Source organism: Rhinoderma darwinii, chromosome 2, assembly GCF_050947455.1.
Source record: "Rhinoderma darwinii isolate aRhiDar2 chromosome 2, aRhiDar2.hap1, whole genome shotgun sequence".
In the NCBI taxonomy this organism is placed as follows: Eukaryota; Metazoa; Chordata; class Amphibia; order Anura; family Rhinodermatidae; genus Rhinoderma; species Rhinoderma darwinii.
In genome coordinates, this window is record NC_134688.1 from 227,094,015 (window position 1) to 227,115,698 (window position 21,684).

General features: G+C 43.1%; 2 protein-coding genes across 3 annotated transcripts in view; both read left to right on the forward strand.

The window, feature by feature from the left end:
• The first annotated feature begins 1,182 nt into the window (after positions 1-1,182).
• MRPS17 (mitochondrial ribosomal protein S17) lies at positions 1,183-12,107 on the forward strand. 2 transcript variants are annotated; one of them, XM_075850390.1, is made up of 3 exons: positions 1,183-1,269; positions 3,270-3,410; positions 11,730-12,107. In XM_075850390.1, exons 2-3 carry the CDS (start codon positions 3,288-3,290, stop codon positions 12,021-12,023), a joined length of 417 nt encoding a protein of 138 aa, XP_075706505.1. In that variant the 5' UTR covers positions 1,183-1,269; positions 3,270-3,287; the 3' UTR covers positions 12,024-12,107. The 2 variants fall into 2 exon arrangements, with proteins under 2 accessions (XP_075706505.1, XP_075706506.1); XM_075850391.1 differs by having other exon boundaries at positions 1,227-1,314.
• Positions 12,108-17,094: 4,987 nt separating this feature from the next.
• Positions 17,095-21,684, forward strand: part of NIPSNAP2 (nipsnap homolog 2) — a 47,763-nt gene continuing 43,173 nt past the window's right edge. The window contains exon 1 of the mRNA XM_075852904.1: positions 17,095-17,216. Within this exon, the coding sequence (XP_075709019.1) occupies positions 17,137-17,216 (80 nt within the window). The 5' untranslated portion in view covers positions 17,095-17,136. The remainder of the gene's footprint in view (positions 17,217-21,684) is intronic.

The following is a 21,684-nucleotide window of genomic DNA, read 5'->3' on the forward strand; positions in this document are numbered from 1 at the left end:
TTCCGATGCGGTTTCCGCTTCTGTGTCAACATACCCTAAGGCTTTCTTCAAACTAATTTTGTGTGCCATTTTTTTTACAAACTGAAGTTTTTTGTAAAATGGTATATGCATGTTATATGGAGTTTTGGGGGGCATTTTTTTGCTAATATTGTGTAGTAAAACTGTAAGGGTATGTGCACACGATAACGACCATTACGTCTGAAATTACGGAGCTGTTTTCAGGAGAAAACAGCTCCGTAATTTCAGAAGTAATTGCTTGTACTCGCATTTTGCGAGGCGTCTTTGACGGCCGTAATTTGGAGCTCTTCTTCATTGGAATCAATGAAAAACGGCTCAAATTACATCCAAAGAAGTGTCCTGCACTTCTTTGACGAGGCTGTCATTTTACGCGTCGTCTTTTGACAGCGACACATAAAATGACAGGTCGTCGGCACAGTACGTCGGCAAACCCATTCAAATGAATGGGCAGATGTTTGCCGACATATTGGAGCCGTATTTTCAGGCGTAAATCGAGGCATAATACGCCTCGTTTACGCCTGAAAATAGGTTGTGTGAACTCAGCCTAACAGTAATACCTGCTTTTTTTTAGGTGGCATATTTCACATTGGAAATCATGTGATTCAAAGATTCCGCTTTGCATCACATAATATATTTGAAAAACGCCACAAAAAAAACGCAACACACATTGACATCTTTATGAGAGGAAAAACACCACTAAATTCTTGAAAAAACACCGAAGTCAGCCTTGCTGCGATTTTGAAACAATGCCACTAACCAAAAAAAAAAACACAAGATATAAGAGAAAAAACACCACCCGAATAAATGTATTGTGTGAAAAAAAACATTACAAAAAAGTGAAATTTCTCCTAAAGACCCCAAAGCCCCCAAAAAAAATATATATTTTTTTTTAACAACAAAAAATAAATGTGTAGAGGTAATATTTACCAAAATTAGAGCTATGTGAAAGCTCCCTAGTTAAGAATCTAAACTGTTCTCTTTTATTTTCTAACCATGCCATGAAAGAAGCATAAATTCAATATCATGTTTTGTCTATCAAAATTATTCGCTAACAATACACGTGAACGCTTCATAAAGTTCCTAAACTCGTAAGTCGCAGACCGTTTTCTTATCGGTAAAATAGCATGGTGCCAGCAGAGGGCGCTCTGGGGAGAGACTGGTAAAGATCTCTCCAGCTAGATGCGGGTTAATAGGAGCCGCTGACGTCATCTATGCGACAGAGAGCGGAGGGACAGGAAGTGACACCTGGAGGTGAGTGGCAGCCTGATGAAAATGTCATTGTAGTGTGCAGCTGGGGTGAGTGTAGTCCTGATCGCGGCTCTTTACACTGTGTGAGCCTCCTGTCTGCGTGTGTCCTGTACTCCTGTCCAAGCGTTGCGGCAATCAGCCGGCTCTGGCTGCGATTACTTGTCATTCAAAAAGCCCGTCATATTCTATGTATACATGGGATCGCAGCTTGTATTTCAATAAGCAGTTGATCAGCAGTAATAAGGCAACATATATTATTGATTTTAAGGGCTTATCTACTGCCATGTTGTTCTCAGCTTTAGATTCCAGAGGAAATGGTCCCTGATATATATGAAGACCGACATTGTCTCTGTATGCTTTAGCTAGAGTTTATCAAGCTACACTGATGACTGTAGATCATACATACACAGGGGCGTAACTAGGAAAGACTGGCCCCCCTCCCCTGGGTGCCACAGAGGGCAGCACGGTGGCTCAGTGGTTAGCAGTGCTGGGGCCCTGGGTTCAAATCCAAACCAGGACAACAGCTGCATGGAGTTTGTATGTTCTCCCCGTGTTTGCGTGGGTTTCCTCCGGGTACTCGGGTTTCCTCCCACACCCCAAAAATATACCAATAGGGAATTTAGATTGTGAGCCGGTAAAAGGGACCTCTGTACAGCGCTGTGGAATATGTTGGCACTATATAAGTAACTGAAATAAATTAATAAAAATAACCCCCCCCCTTGTAGATTCTGCCACACAGCGCCCTCTTTAGATAACGGCATACAGCCCCCTCCCTGTAGATAGTGGCATACAGCCCCAACCCCTCCAAAAAGAACGGCCTGTAGCTTATAGGTTTCCCACAAAACACATGATGGGGTATACATGTGTGATAGCTGGGGGTCCGACCGCAGTGCTCCATGAGAAACCTTGGACTTCTGGGTCTGTGTCCGGCAGCTCAATAAAAATGGCCACGCGTGTGCACAAGTGCGATCGGCGCTCCATTTCTACGGAGCTCTCGGACACAGACCCTGGAAGACCAAGGTTTCTCATGGGTTATCCTTATCGCTGGGGTTCCCAGCGGTCGGACCCCCGGACACCTGTGGGGACACGTGTGTTTTGCGTGACAACCAGTTTAATAATGCTCTGCCGTAGTGCAGTGGCGTCGCTGCTAATGGAGCCTTCGGCCATGGGGGGGCGTGCCCACAGGCGGCGTACACATAGCTTTCTTCAGAGGATCCAGTATTTTAGGCAGGATTTGCAGACAATCTAATGTCTATAAGATACATATGTGTTCTCAGGGAACAAATAAATCCCCTGATAAGAAACATCAGAGATCTGCCCAGCCCTCCCACCTTTGTAAAGGCGAATGTGTATTTTAAAGGGATTTTCTGGGTTAATTATATTTTTTTATCATACCTCTAATTAATTTAGAATAAGACCAAACACTGACTGACCTGTTTATTAAAAAAAATAATTTATATATATAGATAGATATATACGCCCCACAAAGGTGTATATAGCCTTTAATATCTTAAAGTGTAGCTAAACGTTTGACAAACTTCTGACATGTCATAGTGACATGTCAGAAGTTTGGATTGGTGGGGGTCCGAGCACTGAGACCCCCACCAATCACTAGAATGAAGCAGCTGAAGTGCTCGTGTTCGCGCTCAGCTGCTTCATGTCTGTTCGGCTTTTTCCGGAAGGCGGTTGTAGCGGAGTACGGGCTCATAGACTTTGTATTGAGCCCGTACACTGATACATGTATTTCTGGAAAAAGTCGAACACACACGAAGCAGCTGAGCGCTCACACGAGCACTTCAGCTGCTTCGTTCTAGAGATTGGTGAGGGTCTCAGTGCTCGGACCCCCACCAATCCAAACTTCTGACATGTCTCTATGACATGTCAGAAGTTTGTCGAACGTTTAGCTACATTTTAACTGTGAAGACACTGGTGGACGTGACCGGTATGAAATGATATTGCCCCTGGAATGTATCGTTCACTGTGAAAGGTCTCTCTTGCTTTAGGTGCCCTTAAACATCACTATGTCAGCTGTACGCACCTCTGTACATGCCAAATGGATTGTAGGAAAAGTGATAGGGACAAAGATGAGCAAAACCGCTAAAGTAAGAGTGACAAGGATGGTGTTGGATTCCTACTTGCTAAAGGTCAGTGCAGCTTTTGTATTCTTTCTATTAGGATAAATGTAAATACTATCATTTTAATCTTGTCCCAATAGGTTAGGATATTTGTCCATATAAAATAGGTGCCATCCCTTCACTACTCCTCACTGGTGGAAATGTAAAATGTATCGGTCATGAAAAAAGTGCACTTTACATAGGGGCATCTTAAAATGAGCTATCCATATACATACAGACCGCTATCTCCCCTGATATTGTACAGGGACATGAGGGTAAGCGGCTGCAAGACACCTATGGGTGCGCTCCCCTCCCAGGGTATAAAAGCATCGGGCATGTTTAAAAGCAAAAGCAGACGTCGGGGAAAAGTTGAGTTTTGCGGCAATCTTTAAAGGCTATGGACACCTTTTTGAGGTGTTTTTTTGGTGTTTTTTTAAAAACACAGTCCGTCTGTGATTAGTGTAACTTTGTAGATAGTTTTTATTAAATATTAATTTGACTTTTGGAGATGCAGCTGTTCTGTCGGGTTCAGTATCGGCGGTTCCACGCGGGATCCACCTGTAATCGATCACATCTAAGTTATGTTCTTAGATGTAAATGTTTACAGGTGTATGTCCAAAAGTAAAACTAATTTTTAATAAAAACTATTTACAAAGTTCCACTAATCACACTGACTAATCTATTTATAAAAAAAAATGCCCTCAAAGGAGTACATAGAGATTTGATCACTTGAAGTTATAGGCCTAAAGTCTGAAGCGAGAATCTTAAGACAACGTTTCGGGGGGAATTTATTAAGACTGGCGTTCCTGTGTGGCACAATTTTTTTTATTTTTTATTAATTGACTGATGGGGAAGGGGTGGTCTGATCAGGGGGAGGTAAAGGCCCAGCATGGGCCTCTACCTTACTATACCCCACAGAATAAATTCTATGCCAGCCAGGAGCAGTATTCTAGCGTAAACTATAATTAATTTATTGGGCTGCTGTGGCTCCACCCCTTTTTTGAAGCCACACCCATTTTCACGAAAGAGGCGAGGGCGGCGTAAAACGGCAAATTACAACTTTTGGACCCATTTGAAACTTTTTTACGCCAGAAAACTGGCATAGAAATGTTCATAAACTACCCCTCGTCATGTTCTGATTCCTGAGAGTCATGTCTCTTAAAGGGGTTGTCCCGTCCTAAGAAATTTAATGGCCTATCCTCAGGCTAGGCCATCAATATCTCATTGGGCGGGGTTTGACTCCCCGCATCCCTGCTGTTCAGCTGTTTTGAAGGGGCCGCAGTGCCTGTACGAGCTCTACTTCCCCTTCATGCATCAGATACAGAAAAATTGAGGAAGCCAAATAGCGCTACTTCATCAACCTATTAAAAGGTCATCAGGCTCGTTGTTCGTAATTTCAGTTTTTAATCAGGTGACACGTTTCGACACAGAACGGCGTCTTCATCAGACCATTTAAATTGTCCCACCGTCTAGGAAGCAGCTGCAACTACATCATCCCTTGCGTGTAACCAGAGTTGTGCCTGGGCATTACGCGTAACCAGAGTTGTGCCTGGACATTACGCGTAACCAGAGTTGTGTCTGGGCATTACGCGTAACCAGAGTTGTGCCTGGACATTACGCGTAACCAGAGTTGTGCCTGGGCATTACGCGTAACCAGAGTTGTGCCTGGACATTATGCGTAACCAGAGTTGTGCCTGGGCATTACGCGTAACCAGAGTTGTGCCTGGGCATTACGCGTAACCAGAGTTGTGCCTGGGCATTACGCGTAACCAGAGTTGTGCCTGGGCATTACGCGTAACCAGAGTTGTGCCTGGACATTACGCGTAACCAGAGTTGTGCCTGGACATTACGCGTAACCAGAGTTGTGCCTGGGCATTGCTCAACCATCCCAGGTGAGGGTCATCCCTACACCTTTTACCGGTTTCTTTCATTTGTTTTTGAGATTTCTGCACCATGAGGCGCTTTCTTCTTTGATGTTTAACAGATTTACACTTCCCTTTTATTTCCTGTACGGCTCACACTGTGAATCGCCGGCAGACTGGTAGTGGCGATTCACGGTATTACAGCCTTCTCCCGTTCACTTCAATAGGAGAAGGCTGTAATAGAGAAAAAGTGGAATGATCCAGCGCTGAGTCCAGTCAAAGTTTAAAAAGGAATCGATGTTCCCATCTTTATTGGGGTGAATGAATAAAATAGTGTAGAGACGCAATCCCAGAGGAAAGTGAGTAGGCAGTAGTGCCCTGGCCTACGCGTTTCGAGCAGCTCCTGTGCTCTTAATCATGGCAAAGAGCACAGGAGCTGCTCGAAACGCGTAGGCCAGGGCACTACTGCCTACTCACTTTCCTCTGGGATTGCGTCTCTACACTATTTTATTCATTCACCCCAATAAAGATGGGAACATCGATTCCTTTTTAAACTTTGACTGGACTCAGCGCTGGATCATTCCACTTTTTCTCCATTGCATATACCGCCAGCCGTAGCGGAGATCCGAGTGAGGAGTCAAGAGACGCAACAAACTGGTGAGCTGGAGGTTTCCTCCCTTTACTATTTTCTTCAGAAGGCTGTAATACTTTGAACTGCTGCTACAAGTGTCAAACACTTTACCTGTTGAGGTAGATGCCGTAATGTAAAGTGCGTCTGTCTCCTGACGGGGGTACTTTAACCCCTTAACGCTCCAGGACATACTATTATGTCATGGTAAGTGCATCGTTCGCGCTCCATGACATAATAGTATGTCATGGAGTAAACACGGCTCCGTTCGCGCGGGGCGCATTCATGAGCTGTGATAGCTGTTATTTCCGACAGCAGACTATCACTGCTCAATGTGCCGGGACCGATCGCGGAGCTCCCCCGCCGATTAACCCCTCAGAAGCCGCGTTCAATAGCGATCGCGGCTTCTTAGGGGTTAATCCGCCATCACCGGCCTGCTACACGATAGCGGCCGGCGATGGTGACTATGGCAACCGGACACCAAACAAAGGCGTCCGGCTATGCCATAGACGGAAGCCTAGTGGGTCCTGACAACGTCAAGACCCACTATGCTTGCTGTCAGTGAGTAGCTGACAGTTCTAATACACTGCACTACGCATGTAGTGCAGTGTATTAGAATAGCGATCAGGGCCTCCTGCCCTCAAGTCCCCTAGTGGGACAAAGTAATAAAGTTAAAAAAAAGTTAAAAAAAGTTGTGTAAAAATAAGAAAATAAAAGTTTTAAAAGTATTAAAAGTAAAAATCCCCCTTTTTCCCTTATCAGTCCTTTATTATTAATAAAAAAATATATAAACAAACAAATAAACTATACATAATTGGTATCGCCGCGTCCGTAACGGCCTGAACTACAAAATTATTTTGTTATTTATCCCGCACGGTGAACGCCGTAAAAAAAAATAATAATAAACCGTACCACAATCACAATTGTTTGGTCACTTCACCTCCCAAAAAATTGAATAAAAAGAGATCAAAAAGTCGCATGTACCGAAAAATGGTCCTGATCGAAACTACAGTTCGTTACGCAAAAAATAAGTCCTCGCACGGCTTTATTGATTGAAAAATAAAAACGTTCTGGCTCTTAGAATAAGATAACACAAAAAGTGAATGATTGTTTACAAAACGTATTTTATTGTGCAAACGCCATAAGACATTAAAAAAAACTATAAACATCTGGTATCGCCGTAATCGTATCGCCACGCAGAATAAAGTGAATATGTCATTTATAGCGCACGGTGAACGCTGTAAAAAAAATAGAATAAAAAAACAATAGTAGAATTGCTGTTTTTTAGTCACCACGCCACTTAAAAATAGAATAAAAACTGATCAAAAAGTCGCATGCACCCCAAGAAAACTACAATGGATTCCTCAAGGGGTCTAGTTTCCAAATTGGGGTCACTTTTGGGGTTTTCCACTGTTTTGGCACCACAAGACCTCTTCAAACCGGACATGGTGCCTAATAAAAAAGAGGTCTCATAATCCACTAGGGGCTCCTTTGCTTCGGAGGCCGGTGCTTCAGTCCATTACCGCACTAGGGCCACATGTGGGATATTTCTCTAAACTGCAGAATCTGGGCAATAAGTATTAAGTTGCGTTTCTCTGATAAATCCTTTTGTGTTATAAAAAAAATGGTATAAAGAGGATTTTCTGACAAAAAATAAAAAGTAAATTTCACCTCTACTTTGCTCTAAATTTCTGTGAAACACGTAAAGGGTTCATAAACTTTCTAAATGCTGTTGTGAATACTTTGAGGGGTCTAGTTTCTAAAATGGGGTGTTTGATAGGGGTTTCTAATATATGGGCCCCTCAAAGCAACTTCAGAACTGAACTGGAACCTAAAAAATAAAATAAAAATGAGGCAATACTTCGCTTCTTACATTGTACTGATAATGAGCCGTGCCACCCCGAGATGGCCCCAGTTTTGACCGTTTGTATAAATGGAGACCCCTATTAGACCGTTTCAGTGCCCGGTTTTCCCAAGCATACACCCCCGAGAAGTGTATTTCTATTGATGAGTCCCTGGTACATTTTAAAGGGAGGGTTCAATTCCGCCAGTACCTGCCGGGTAAGAGGGCAAGGTATGGCGTGAAGATGTATAAGCTGTGTGAGAGTGCATCAGGGTATACCTACAGGTTTAGGATATATGAAGGAAAGGCCACCCCCAAACCAGACTGCATCCTGGACTACAATAGGTACATGGGAGGGATGGACTTGTCAAATCAAGTCCTGAAGCCCTACAGCGCCATGCGGTGTGGTATAAGAAGCTGGCCGGGCACCTCATACAGATGGCTTTGTACAATGCGCACGTGCTATGTCGATGTGCAGGCCAGAGGGGAACTTTCCTGGAATTTCAAGATCTAATCTTTAGGGACCAGGAAGGGGGGGCACCCAGTACTTCTGGAAGCGAGGCCACACGCATCGTACCAGGGCAACACTTTCCAGGAGAAGTTCCCCAAACCGGTGGAAAGGGAAAGAGTCAAAAGAGGTGCAAAGTCTGCTATAAGAGGGGGATAAGGAAGAACACAATATACCAATGTGACACGTGTCCCGAAAAACCAGGGCTCTGTATAAAAGATTGTTTTAAAATGTATCATACATCCCTTGATTTTTAATTTACCCTGATGCACTCCGCACAGCTTACCCCCCTCATCTTTCCCTTCTGAGCCCTGCCGTATGCCCAGGCAGCTGATAACAGCCACATGTAGGGTATTGCCGTACCCAGGAGAACCCACATTACAATTTAAGTGGTGTATATCTCCGGTGGCGCATGCTGGGCACAATATATTGGACACTAACATGCCATATATATATATATATATATATAAAATTGCAAATCTCACTCTGCACCATCTGCTGCGCATTATCTTTTACACAGTACCTGTGGGGTCAAAATGCTCACTACACCTCTAGATGAATGTCTTAAGGGGTGTAGTTTTTAAAATGGGGTCACTTCTCGGGGGTTTCAACTGTACTGGTACCTCAGGGGCTTCTTCATACATGACTTAGCACCAGAAAAGCTCCAGTAGGCCAAATGGTGGTCCTTTCCTTCTGAGCCCTCCCATGGGCCCAAACGGCCATTTATCACCACAAATGGGGTATTGCCGCACTAAGGACAAATTGGGCAACAAAATGGGGTATTTTGTTCCCTGTGAAAATAAGAAATTTTGATCAAAAATGAAATCTTATTGGAAAAAATATCTTTTTTTTTCATTTCACAGCCCAATTCAAATAGGTGCTGTGAAAAAACTGTGCGGTCAAAATGATAACAAAAACCATAAATGAATTCCTTGAGGGGTGTAGTTTCCAAAATGGGGTCACTTCTGGTGGGTTTCCATTGCTTTGATACCTCTGGGGCTCTGCAAATGCGACATGGCACCCGAAAACCAATCCAGCAAAATCTGGACTCCAACAAACACATAGCGCTCCTTTCCTTCTGAGCCCTCCAATGGGCCCAAACGGCAGTTTATCACCACAAATGGGGTATTGCCGCACTAAGGACAAATTGGGCAACAAAATGGGGTATGTTGTTCCCTGTGAAAATAAGAAATTTAGATCAAAAATGACATCTTATTGGAAAAAATATCATTTTTTTCATTTCACAGCCCAATTCAAATAGGTGCTGTGAAAAAACTGTGCGGTCAAAATGAAAACAAAAACCATAAATGAATTCCTTGAGGGGTGTAATTTCCAAAATGGGGTCACTTCTGGTGGGTTTCCATTGTTTTGATACCTCAATACCTCTTCAAACCTGGCATGCTGCCTAAAATATATTCTAATAAAAAAGAGGCCTCAAAATGCACTAGGTGCTTCTTTGCTTCTAGGGCTTGTGTTTTAGTCCACGAGCGCAGTAGGGCCACATGTGGGAGATTTCTAAAAACTGCAGAATCTGGACAATACATATTTAGTAGTATTTCTCTGGTAAAACCTTCTCTGTTACAGAAAAAAATTTAATAAAATTGAAATTCAGCAGAATAAATGAAATTTGCAAATTTCATTTCCACTTTACTTTAATTCCTGTGAAATGCCTGAAGGGTTAAAAAACTTTCTATATGCTGTTTTGAATACTTTGAGGGGTCTAGTTTTTAAAATGGGGTGTTTTATGGGGGTTTCTAATACATAGGCCCCTCAAATCCACTTCAGAACTGAACTGGTACCTTCAAAAAAAGGCTTTTGAAATTTTCTTAAGAATATGAGAAATTGCTGTTTATGTTCTAAGTCTTGTAACGTCCAAGAAAAATAAAATAATGTTCAAAAACCGATGCCAATCTAAAGTAGACATATGGGAAATGTGAACTAGTAACTATTTTGGGTGGTATAACCGTCTGTTTTTCAAGCAGATGCATTTAAATTCTGAAAAATGCTATTTTTTGTAAATTTTCTCTAAATTTTGCAATTTTTCACAAATAAAGACTGAATATATCGACCAAATTTTACCACGAACATGAAGCCCAAAGTGTCACGAGAAAACAATCTCAGAATCGCTTGGATAGGTTTAAGCATTCCGACGTTATTACCACATAAAGTGAAATATGTCAGATTTGAAAAATGGGCTCTGAGCCTTAAGGCCCAAACTAGGCTGCGTCCTTAAGGGGTTAAAGCCACATTATAAATATATCAGAATTTCACTTGCATTTTTACAAAAAAAATGGGTTATTGGGATTTGTTCACTTTCAAATATGCCTGAAAGAAATGGAAAAATAAAGACTGTTGTCATATACTTACTGTCATTTTTCTATCCTCCATTATATGTGATGAATACCGATGTAGCCGTCTTTACCTTGACTTAACGCATTAAATAAACAATGGCTAGATATCTTATCTTGACTTTTTCAATGGCTTTTGTTGTGTGATATCACGCTGCAGCAAGTGATCAGAATCAAGGCTACATCTGTAGGTAGTTGCAGTCTCAAAGAGGATCTGCCTGCTCTCCTGACATGTCTGTTTTAGTAAATGGTTGCATTTTCCATGAAATAACAATTCTTAGAGGTCTGTGTTGTGCTTTTCCTCCTGGAAATGTTTGAATAAATGTACAATCTGGGCGTTTCCATTCTCCTTGTCAATGATACGTGGCCCTACACAGTGTAACATTGTCCAATTAGTGCCGACATTGTCAGTGTGTAGGGTCACACCATATTGATAAGGGGAATGGTAATACTCAGATGTCAATTTATCTATGCATTTCCAGGAGGAATAACAGAGGAATGGCAATTCATAGTTCTAAGAAAAGATGATTCAGAATTTTTATTTTATGAGGAATACAAGTATTGTCTAAAACAGACATGTCAGGAGTGCGGACAACTCCTCTTCAATGATATAATGTCCTACAGTAACCATTAAATAAGGTGTTCTAGCATTTTGGTAAGCAGGAAGGAGTTGTCTAAGTAAAGAAAAAAAAAAAAAAGGTTCTGCTTTACCAAAAACAGTGCCTCTTTTGTCCCGTCCCGGTTATGTCTAGAATTGCAACTGAGCTCCTGGCTGGAGGCGATGTCTGGTGATTCTCCTGACGCTCCGGTAAAGGAACTGTGGGAGCAAGTGACGGCACAGCATGATCTCGCGAGATCACGCTATGCTGTGACTAAAGCTAGATATCAATGAAGAGAAGTATATGACGCTGATTGGTCAGCGTCATACACTTTTCTTTACATCGCCCACTTGGTTAAAGTAAAAAAAAAAAACGCCCAGTTGGGCATTTACAAAAAATTAGCATAAATGTTAAAATGCTCATAACTTTGTCACTAATAAAAGTTGTTTTTTTTAAAAAACAGTAGTTTATCTACAACACAACGCCTATTATATTAGGTAGGAGATAGGGAAGTATGAAACTGGTGGCAGAGCCTCTTTAATGCTGTTTCTTTTATTTTAGTATTACAACAAGAGGAAGACGTATTTTGCGTACGATGCGGAGGAGCAGTGCACAATCGGTGATGTTGTGCTGCTGAAAGCTTTACCTGAAAGAATGAACAAATACATCACGCATGATCTCTCTGAAATCGTTTTTAAAGTGGGCCGAGTAGTGGACCCTCTGACTGGGAAGCTGTGTGCGGGCAGCAGATTTCTTCAGAGTTTAGAGGACGTTAAAGTAGATGATCTGGATAAACATCTCCAAAGTCTCAAAATTGAAGCTGGAATAAGTGAAGACAAGAATACAGAGCCATGAAGTTCTACAGTTATTATCTATGGAAAGTGTGTAGTGTAAATGTTACCTCAGACCGGAGTCATTAAAGTCATGCCTTTTTTTCTACATTTTACAGATTGCTTTTATTACTACTGCAATATTTTATTACTTAAGTTGGTTATCCCAAGAAAATACATATATAACCCATCCAAGTCTGTGACTGATGAGAATATATAGCAATGTATAATAAGGTGAAAGCCATTTGTTTACAAATGACTATATTACCTTTTGTAGGTACTTGTGTTCAGATATAGCCGAAAAGACCATTAGACCTATTGTACTGTGGCACATGTTCATTATTATAAAGTTCTGAATCTTATACCTCTAAGGCCCCATGCACACGACCGTAAAAAACCTCAGTTTTTGCGGACCGCAATTACGGACCCATTCACTTACATTGATCACGGACACCTTTCCGTAGCACTACGGAAGGGTGTCCGTGCCGTGGAAATGTTCCGGGAATTATGGAACATGTCCGTTCTTTTGCATTTTGCGGGCCGTGCTCCCATACTTTGTATGGGAGCACGGCCCGAAAATGCGGCTGTCAGTCGGTGGCTGGCCATGGCCGCAATCGCGGGCCGTGATTGCGGGCACGGTCGTGTGCATGGGGCCTTAGGCCTCGCCTGCTGAAAATAGCAGAATGTAGTGATCACCATGATGTCGCTTCTGGGGAACTGTTATGTAATAGCCCAAAAAAACACTTTCCTCTATTTTGTATCCACTAAGAAAAACAACATAAAAAATTGTATGTGAGACTCCAGCTTAAATATTCCGCACTTCTTAACTCACATTACAACTTCATTCAATCACTGAAACATAGTGGATATCCTGGTAAATGCAATGTGCTCACTTTGTGGCTTCACCATGGCTATGTTCACATTTATGGTTTCATTCCATCAGGATAATACAGTGTTGTGTGCAAAAAAAAAAAAAAAGATACCAATTATAAATATCAATGGGATACATTGCATATGGGCACCGAGTCTTTACGGCCTTTGTACAGAACTGTACAGCCTCCATGCCCTGAAGTACAAACTTGAAGATATTCTTCACTAGAAGTAATGCTTCTAAGGGAGAATACCTTAGGCCCCGTGCACACGGCCATAAAAAAATCTCCGCAATTACGGACTGTAATACAGTCCGCAATTACGGACCCATTCAGATCTATTGATCTATCTTTACGGATAGGTGTCCGTGCCGTAGAACTGTACCACAAAAGATAGAACATGTTCTATCTTTTGCGTTTTTTCGGGCCGTGCTCCCATACTTTGTATGGGAGAACGGACCTAAAATGCTGGCTGGGGCCTGCCGCAGGCCTTGCCCGCAATCGCGTGCCGTGATTATGGGCACTGCCGTGTACATGAGGCCTTAGTGTATATATTGTGTTCAATGGAGCAGGTCACGAAAAGGGACAGTAGAGGCCTAATTCACCTCTATGGAGGCCATAAAACACTGTTCAATGAGCCCTACTGGGAACAGAGTATTAGTGAAGTATTATAGGGGGTCCTGAATGGTCGCCCTACAATTAAATAAAACTTTTAGGTTTGGGCATTCTGAGATAGGAATCCGCAAAATATACGCAAATTGTCTTGTACATGGGCGGTGGAGTGGTTGCTGTTATTGTGCAGGCTAGTCGATAATCAGAGCTCTAAAAGCAACATCTTCGTACTGAACGCATTAGGTGGACGTTCTGTGACGGGAATCTGCCAAATATACGAGATATGTAAACCTGGCCTAATTCACATTCATTCTAGCAGACACACACACTGCTGCGCTTTCTATGCAGACAGGAAGTGTGTGTCTCCAATAAAACAACCCGCAGGAACTTTAACTGGTTGCCGACACAGGACGAGTATGCTCGTCCTGAGCGGCGAGCACTTCGCGCATTAGGACGAGCATACTCGTCCTGTGTGACAGCCGTCCCTGCGCGCGTCTCTGCGCGCGTCTCTGCGCGCGATCGAGAGCGGGGCAACGGCTGTAATACACAGCCACGGCCCCGCTCTGACAGCGGAGAGGAGAGAAACATCTCTCCGCTGTTAACCCTTTGAACGCCGCGATGACAGCTGATCGCGGCGTTCAAGGAGAGGGGACTGCACATTGATCGCGTCACAGAAAATAACTGACGCGATCAAAGTCCACAACTCGTATGGCCAGACAGCCCAGGGTCTATTGAAGGACCCCAGGGCTGTCTGAACATATTTCCTGTTGTTAGGGCATACTGAGGTATGCCCTAACAACTGCCTGTGTACAATCAGTAACAGGCTAATGTACTGGCATATAGATCTATGCCAGTACATTACAGTTACAAAATAAAAATCAAAATGATAAATCCCTTTATCGGATTAAAAAAAAAAGTTAAATGAATGTAAAAAAAAAATAATGGTAAATAAATAAAAAGTAAATAAAATACACAGAAATACACATTTTTTATAATAAATAAATTTTTTTAAATATAAGTCCCAAAACATGAAATAATATAGACATATTTGGTATCGCCACGACCGTAACAACCTGTACTACAAATGTATGCCATTATTTATGATGATGTAAAAAATAAAATATTAAAACTGCAGCAGAACTGCTTTTTTTCAGCATTTTAATCTAATTAAAAATGTATAGAAATTAAACGATAATGTATTTGTACCAAAAAATGGTACGTACATAAAGTACAACTCGTCCCGCAAAAAACAAAGTCTCACAACTACGTCGTACAAAAAATAAAAGCGTTATGAGCTTCGGGATGCAAAGAGGGAAATGTAAAAAAAATTGCTCTGTCCTCAAGGCTAAAATTGGCTGTGTCCTTAAGGGGTTAAAACAAAAATAGCTGCAACATTAAAAAAAACTAACAACAAACACATTATTTACTCTCTTCACTCACCCCTCCTTTTTTTTCATCTTCCTCTCTCTTACTTTTGCTTTTTCTTAGGTCTAAGGGTATGTTCACACGGCCTATTTACGGACGTAATTCGGGCGTTTTTGCCCCGAATTACGTCTGAAAATAGTGCCTCAATAGCGTTGACAAACATCTGCCCATTGAAAGCAATGGGCAGACGTTTGTCTGTTCACACGAGGCGTCATTTACGCGCCGCTGTCAAATGACGGCGCGTAAATAGACGCCCGCGTCAAAGAAGTGACCTGTCACTTCTTTGGCCGTAATTGGAGCCGTTATTCATTGACTCCAATGAATAGCAGCGCCAATTACGTCCGTAATTGACGCGGCGTTCAAGCGCCTGCACATGCCGTTACGGCTGAAATTACGGGGATGTTTTCAGGCTGAAACATCCCCGTAATTTCAGCCGTTACGGACGCCCTCGTGTGAACATACCCTTAATGTGTACATATATTCTTGCACCCTGTGTACCTATACTTTTGTAATGGATTGCGGAGGTGTTCATTACTGAGATTTATGGTTTGAGGAGGTAGCCTTGTTAGGAGATATTATTAAATTGTATAAATACAGAATTTAAAAAAAAAAAGATTTCTCTTCTATTGACTTACATTTAATAAAACTAAAATAAATGCATTAGACATACCAACCCTTTAAATCTAGAAAGCCATGCGATAACTTTAAAGGAGGGCATATGGACGTCCTAGAGGAGGTTCCCCCTCTTTGAGACAGAGCTGCTCTAGGAGTTTTTTCTTTTGCAGCATGCAAAATGTATACCTAGATGCGGTTTTCCCGCTGGTGCCCACGGTAAGAGAAACCGGACCCGGCTTCTTTTTTAGAAAGTGAATGTCTTTGAGAGACAACCCTTTTAAGTATAAGATCAGATGCACGCGGAAGAGAAATGTTGCAGATTTCACGTCTTCTACATTGAAAAGGGTAAAATCTGCTGCAAATCACATCACGACCACGTATCGCGAAATCATGTTTTATTTAAAAGTTGGTCATCTCGCGCCACACATCTCAGGATATCTTGAGATTAGGGAAAAGGTAAGGAAGGACATCTGTAGTATGATCCTGTAATCTTATTGCCATCAATCTGTCCCTTATTTCTTGCTAACCTACCAAATGTATGTACCCTAACTATATATTTCCCCATGCACGTTATTTATATAATGAAGCAGAGACTGTGGAATTGGATAAAAGCTCAGAGGTAGAAACAGTGATGTAAAACAGATCTACTAATGCACAATTCTCCTCAGCCGTTGATTTTCAGTATATGAAGCAATCAAATATTTTCACTTGCTTTAAATGATTAATCCTCAGGCTGACAGAAAGATCGGTTATGATGAAAAAGGATTGTTTTAGGCAAGTGTTCTTGTCAAATTGTAATACGTTGTATGAGTATAACTCTTATATGGAGCAGTAAAATGTCTTTATTACAGGAAACCCCTATTTACTCACATAGGTGCCAGTTATTGGTGTAAGTTCCAGGAAGAAATACGCAAGTTGTGACATGATCGAGTAGCTTAATAATTGTGAACATAAATTGAATTTAATTATTCCACCTTGGAGCAATTTCCTACTAAAATGTTAGCAGAATTTCTCCCTTTACAGGCAGGATCAATATGGCCATGTTCACAAGGGGGAGGTGGGGGCGCTATATACAAATGGGGTGTTACACTGTCTATAGGCGGGGTTATATAGCACTGTCTACAGGGGGGCTGTATGGCACATTCTACAGGGGGCACTATTTATAAGGGGGGCTGCTTGTGGCACCCGGAAAGGGGGGCCCGGTCAAGAGTTTGCTTAGGGGCCCAGTCTTTCCTAGTTACTCCCCTGTACACGTTACACATATGAAAACCTGAAGTAAACACTGTGTATGAATTGGTATTTTATGAAGCAAACTGCTTATGTCACAACATGAATTATATGTTAACAACAACTTCAAGTAGATGTCCACAACACATTGTAACAAATACTCAACGTGGTATAAACCAGAAATTTCCACTTCATCTACACTTCCCTGTACAATGCCGGAGACACAAAATCTCCATGTCCCTCTAGTGGCTATTTGTAGCATTACAGTTCACTCCAAGACTAGAGTTCTACCAAGACCGCAAGTCACCACCTGGTGGCGTCTGTCAGTAGTACAGCACAGCTCCTCCTCCACTCACTGACGTTCACTGGCAGCGCAGTAGGTTGTGCAAGATGGCGAGCCGAGCCATGTCCGTGGCATTGAGTAGGGCAATGAAGATCCAGGCCTGCGGGCCGAGCGGTTTTCTGGTCAGGTGAGAATAGACGTATTGCTTGGCTTGTCTTCCTGCAGTGTCACATCCTCCGCTTGTTGTGCCGTGAATCTTTCTTGAGACTTTTAGATAAGGCGCTGATCACACCGTGTAACGATCATAGGAAGAGATAAGGTCACTTTATGAAGGTGTGTGCGGCTGCAGCCCCTGTGGATGGCATTTGTTTCGGTTAGTCCATGTAGATTGTTCCTGCCATGCATGTGACTGGACAGCTGCAACAAAGTTTGCTCAAGGTCACGGTCCTGTTTATGGCAGAGCAGCAGATGGCCCATTATTGACACTGTACAGATCAATAACACCCCAGAAGTTATGTCAATAGTGCACCCCAATCTTATCAGCCTGTGTTTTGTGATATTAAACTTGTGAGGTTTCTGTAAAAGTTTATTACACTGAGGAAATGTATCTCTCCATTTTGGTTAAAAGAAAACTAGTAGAAATATATATCCATAAGGACTGAAAATGTATATAGCTAAAAAACAAACAAACAAAAAACCATCAGGGGTATTGTTTCCTGTCCATGCACCTCATCCTCTGATCTTGTAATAGTAGGAATCACAAAGCACCCATTAAAATCTTCCCTCAATTGTAGGTAATAGAGAGGGGTCTCAATAGGGCGTATAGAGAAAGACAACCCCTTATATCCTCATCTGAACCAACAATACCCAAGTATGAAGGCTGGTTTACACGGGCAGATTTCTGCCCATAACGAGCGCCGATCGACGATGTAACAAGCCCATCAGCGCTGACTTATAGGCCCTTTTACACGAGCCGATGCAAACTGGGGACGAGCGATCGTTTGTTCGATCGTTTGATCCCCATCGGGTTGCATCATTGTCGGCAGCACATCCCCTGTTCTGCCAACGATGTTTTTATAGGCCACATAAAGACGACTGATTGCTGACATCTTGACACGGGTCAATGATCCGGAACAAGCATTCATACATCGCTCATTCGCCTGATTGTTGATCCATGTAAATGGGCCTCCAGGGCTATGTGCTCCTTTTGAAATAGTTTTTTTTTATATCTATAAAAATGTGTGTTTTGGTGCAACTTTCGAAATACTTTTTATTAAAAATTATTTGGACTTTTTGAGATACAGCCGCTTTGTATCCTGTATACAGAGCAGCTGTATCTAGCGCTGAAACCTGTATCTGTCAGGTCATTGGGAACGACTGGTTCAGTGACATCAGGTCGGATCCACTTGTTATCCATCACATCTAAGTTCTGAACTTCGATGTGATCGGTAACACCTCGATCCTGCGTGTAAGGCCTTATTCACACGAACGTGTTATACGGCCGTTAAAACGGCCACCACATGGACCTATGTAATTCAATAGGGCCGTTCACATGGCTGTTGTTGCAAGGGTCTGTGAAAAAATAGGACGTGTCCTATTTTATTTACGCTTCATGCATCCCTCCGGAGACTCTTGTCCATGGGGGACGTGTGGTAATGCATCCCGCAGGGAAAAGCACCGATGCACCTCGGACGTGAAAAACGAAAAATGTTCTCATCGGAGATGCGCAACGCTCGTGTGAATCTAGCCTTAGAGACATTCAGGACCCGCAGTCACTGAACCAGTGCCACTGACCTGACGGATACAGGTTTCAGCACTAGAGCCAGCTGCTCTGTATATAGGATACAAAGCAGCTGTATCTCAAAAAGTAAAAATAATTTTTAATAAAAAGTATTTAGAAAGTTGCAACAAACACACTAATACACGTTTTTATTAAAGGGGTTGTCCCACAAAACACAAGTATCCCCTATCCACAGGTTTGGGGATACATGTGTGATCAGTGAGACCCCCAGCGATAAGGAGAACGGTGCACCGGAAGTGCTCCATGAGTAGCATGGGACTTCCGGGGTCTGTGTCTGGCTTGTGTGTCCGGCAGCTCCATAAAAATGAATGGAGCGCCATTCGCGCATGCGTGACTGGCGCGCCGTTCATTTTTATGGGGCTGCTGGACACTGACTCCATAAGTCCCAAACTCCTCATGGAGCACTTCGAGGGACTTTCTTCGGTCCCCTGTTCTCCTTATTGCCGGGGGACCCAGCGGTTGGACTCCCAGCGATCACACATGTATCTTGTGGGACCTTTAAATTATTACGGGCACAGTCATGTGCATGGGGTACAGTCATGTACACAGAGTTTGTTTGTAGTCTATTACCATGGAGACACACAGTAGCTGTAGGCACAAAATAATAGGATATTTTTAATCAAGACTATTTGCAAAGTTACTTTATTTTTTATTTTAGATGCATTGCGACAATTTCATTTAAAATCAATGACATGACCTATCTTTTGCGGAGCCTTTCTACGGCACGGACGCCTTCCCATAAATATACGGGAAGGTATCCGTGGGAAATAGAAGTGAATGGGTCCGTAATTCCGGTCGAATTCTATGGTTGTGTGCATGGGATCTTAGGCCCCATGCACACGACCGTAAAACCGCGGTTTTATGGACCCATTTGGTTCTATTGGTTGCGGACACCTTTCCGTAGCGCTACAGATAGGTGTCCGTGCCATAAAACCGTGGCGGGAATTATGGAGTATGTCCTATTTTTTGTATTTTACGGGTCGTGCTCCTATACTTTGTATGGGAGCACGGCCCGAAAATGCGGGCGACCGTTAGCGGCCGGCTGTGGCCGCAATCATGGGCTGTGATTACGGGCACGATCGTGTGCATGGGGCCTTATTTTGTTATTTTTCACATCCCCTGTATCCAACCTGCCTTATAAATATCCCAGACAACCCCTTTAAAACTAGTGCAATACTTTGTAGGTTATTTCCTATTAAAGGGGTTACCTGGGAGTTTTTAAATTTTGCAGAAGGGCATGGAAAGGTTATATAATAATAAACTCACCCTTTGAAACACCCTGTATGCCGCTGCTCGGGCCCTGGAAATTCTGCGGGCACGTGACCGATTGACGCCAGAACCGGAGCCATAGTTTATTATTATACCCTCCACTGCCCTCCTGCAAAATGTGAAAACTCCTGGATAACCCCTTTTAATGGATTTAGAAGTGGTTGCTATAAAATGTAAAGTGCTTCAATACTGGTCTATCTTTCTGCAGTAATTTGATTGTTTCTGCATGAGGTTAATCGCAGGGTGAATAATCTTGTACCAGACTCTCTCTAGGACCATCGGAGAGTAATGTGTTTGCTCTCTGATAGTGAATCACATTCACCTTATTTGGAGCTTCTCCTGCAGAGATGACATTTACTGGACGGTCCGCAGCCTTATTCTGTGCCCACGGCTGCACCGTGAATGTTGATTTTTAGATTGGACTTGGTCTGGTCTTCTTTTGCCTTTTTGTATTGGCAAACGTTTCGAATTACACATCAATCACCCAGTGAATCTTAAAGCTTATGTTCAGCCTTGAACATCATTTTACAGTTTATATATAGAATGAATCTACATAAAACTAGAGTAACTTTGTAAATACAATGCATTACCTTTCTGGTATTCACAAATCTGCAGGCTTCATAACTGAAGTCTCCCAACATTTCCTGCTTGTTCAGTGTCTGCTCAGAGCTTATCCTGCTGTTAGGCCTTATTCACACGACAGGGTCCCGAACGAGTCCGAGTGTCGGCCGATAAAATCGGCCGTTTTTCCCGGCTGGTTTGCATCAGTTTTGCATCCGTTCCGGGCCGGGCATATCTAGTCCGTGACATCAGGGGCAACTCCTGAAGGGGAATCTCCATGTGGCCGGTGATTCCACTTCAGGAAAAGCCCCTGTCATCTGTGTCCATTTATAGACACTGAACGTTACTGGCATCGTCTGGTGTGGAATCCTCAGTCACAGAGTGTTCGGGGATTCTGCTTCAGGAGTTTCCCCTGATGTCACTGTCCATATATGGACAGAGACATCAAGCACTCTGTCCAGGAGCGGAATCCCCGAACACACGGGGATTCCGCTCCTTCAGGGAGCTAAAGTGGGGCTAGCACATAGCAGAGCAGGGAGATACCTCCCTGCTCTGCTATAGTGGCGTCGCAACAGCAGCAGCAGCTGCTAGCGGCGCCATCGGCCATGGGAGATGTCGCCGGGCCAGGGCGCTTTTAAAACAAGCAGGGGAAGGGAGCCAGCGCAGTGCTCCCTTCAACCTGCTGTACACCCTGGCCCTGCCACACAGTACCCCTGTATACAGCACCCCCACATTGCAGAAACTTACCTCCACGGTACAGCCATTTGTTCGAATGGCATAAACTCCTCCTCCTCACATGCACTCTGCGCTGTGAGGAGAGAGCGAGAGACGGTAGACACGGCCGTCACTCGGGACACATTCCGGTGATGGCCGTGTATTACCCGGCCCCATAGACTATGGGGGCCGGGTGAACGGCCGAAAATAGGGCATGTCCCATTTTTTGACGGTGGGTTTTCCCAGCCCGTCAAAAAATCGGTTGTGTGAATAGCCCCATTAGGGGTCTATTGTTCCTACTGCAGCCGGG

What these genes read in the sequence shown, in the direction of transcription:
- MRPS17 (XM_075850390.1), top strand. Translation starts at nt 3,288, where the DNA reads ATGTCAGCTGTACGCACCTCTGTACATGCCAAATGGATTGTAGGAAAA. An exon ending in TGGATTCCTACTTGCTAAAG is followed by an intron (nt 3,411 to 11,729) that starts GTCAGTGCAGCT and finishes CTTTTATTTTAG; the next exon opens with TATTACAACAAGAGGAAGAC.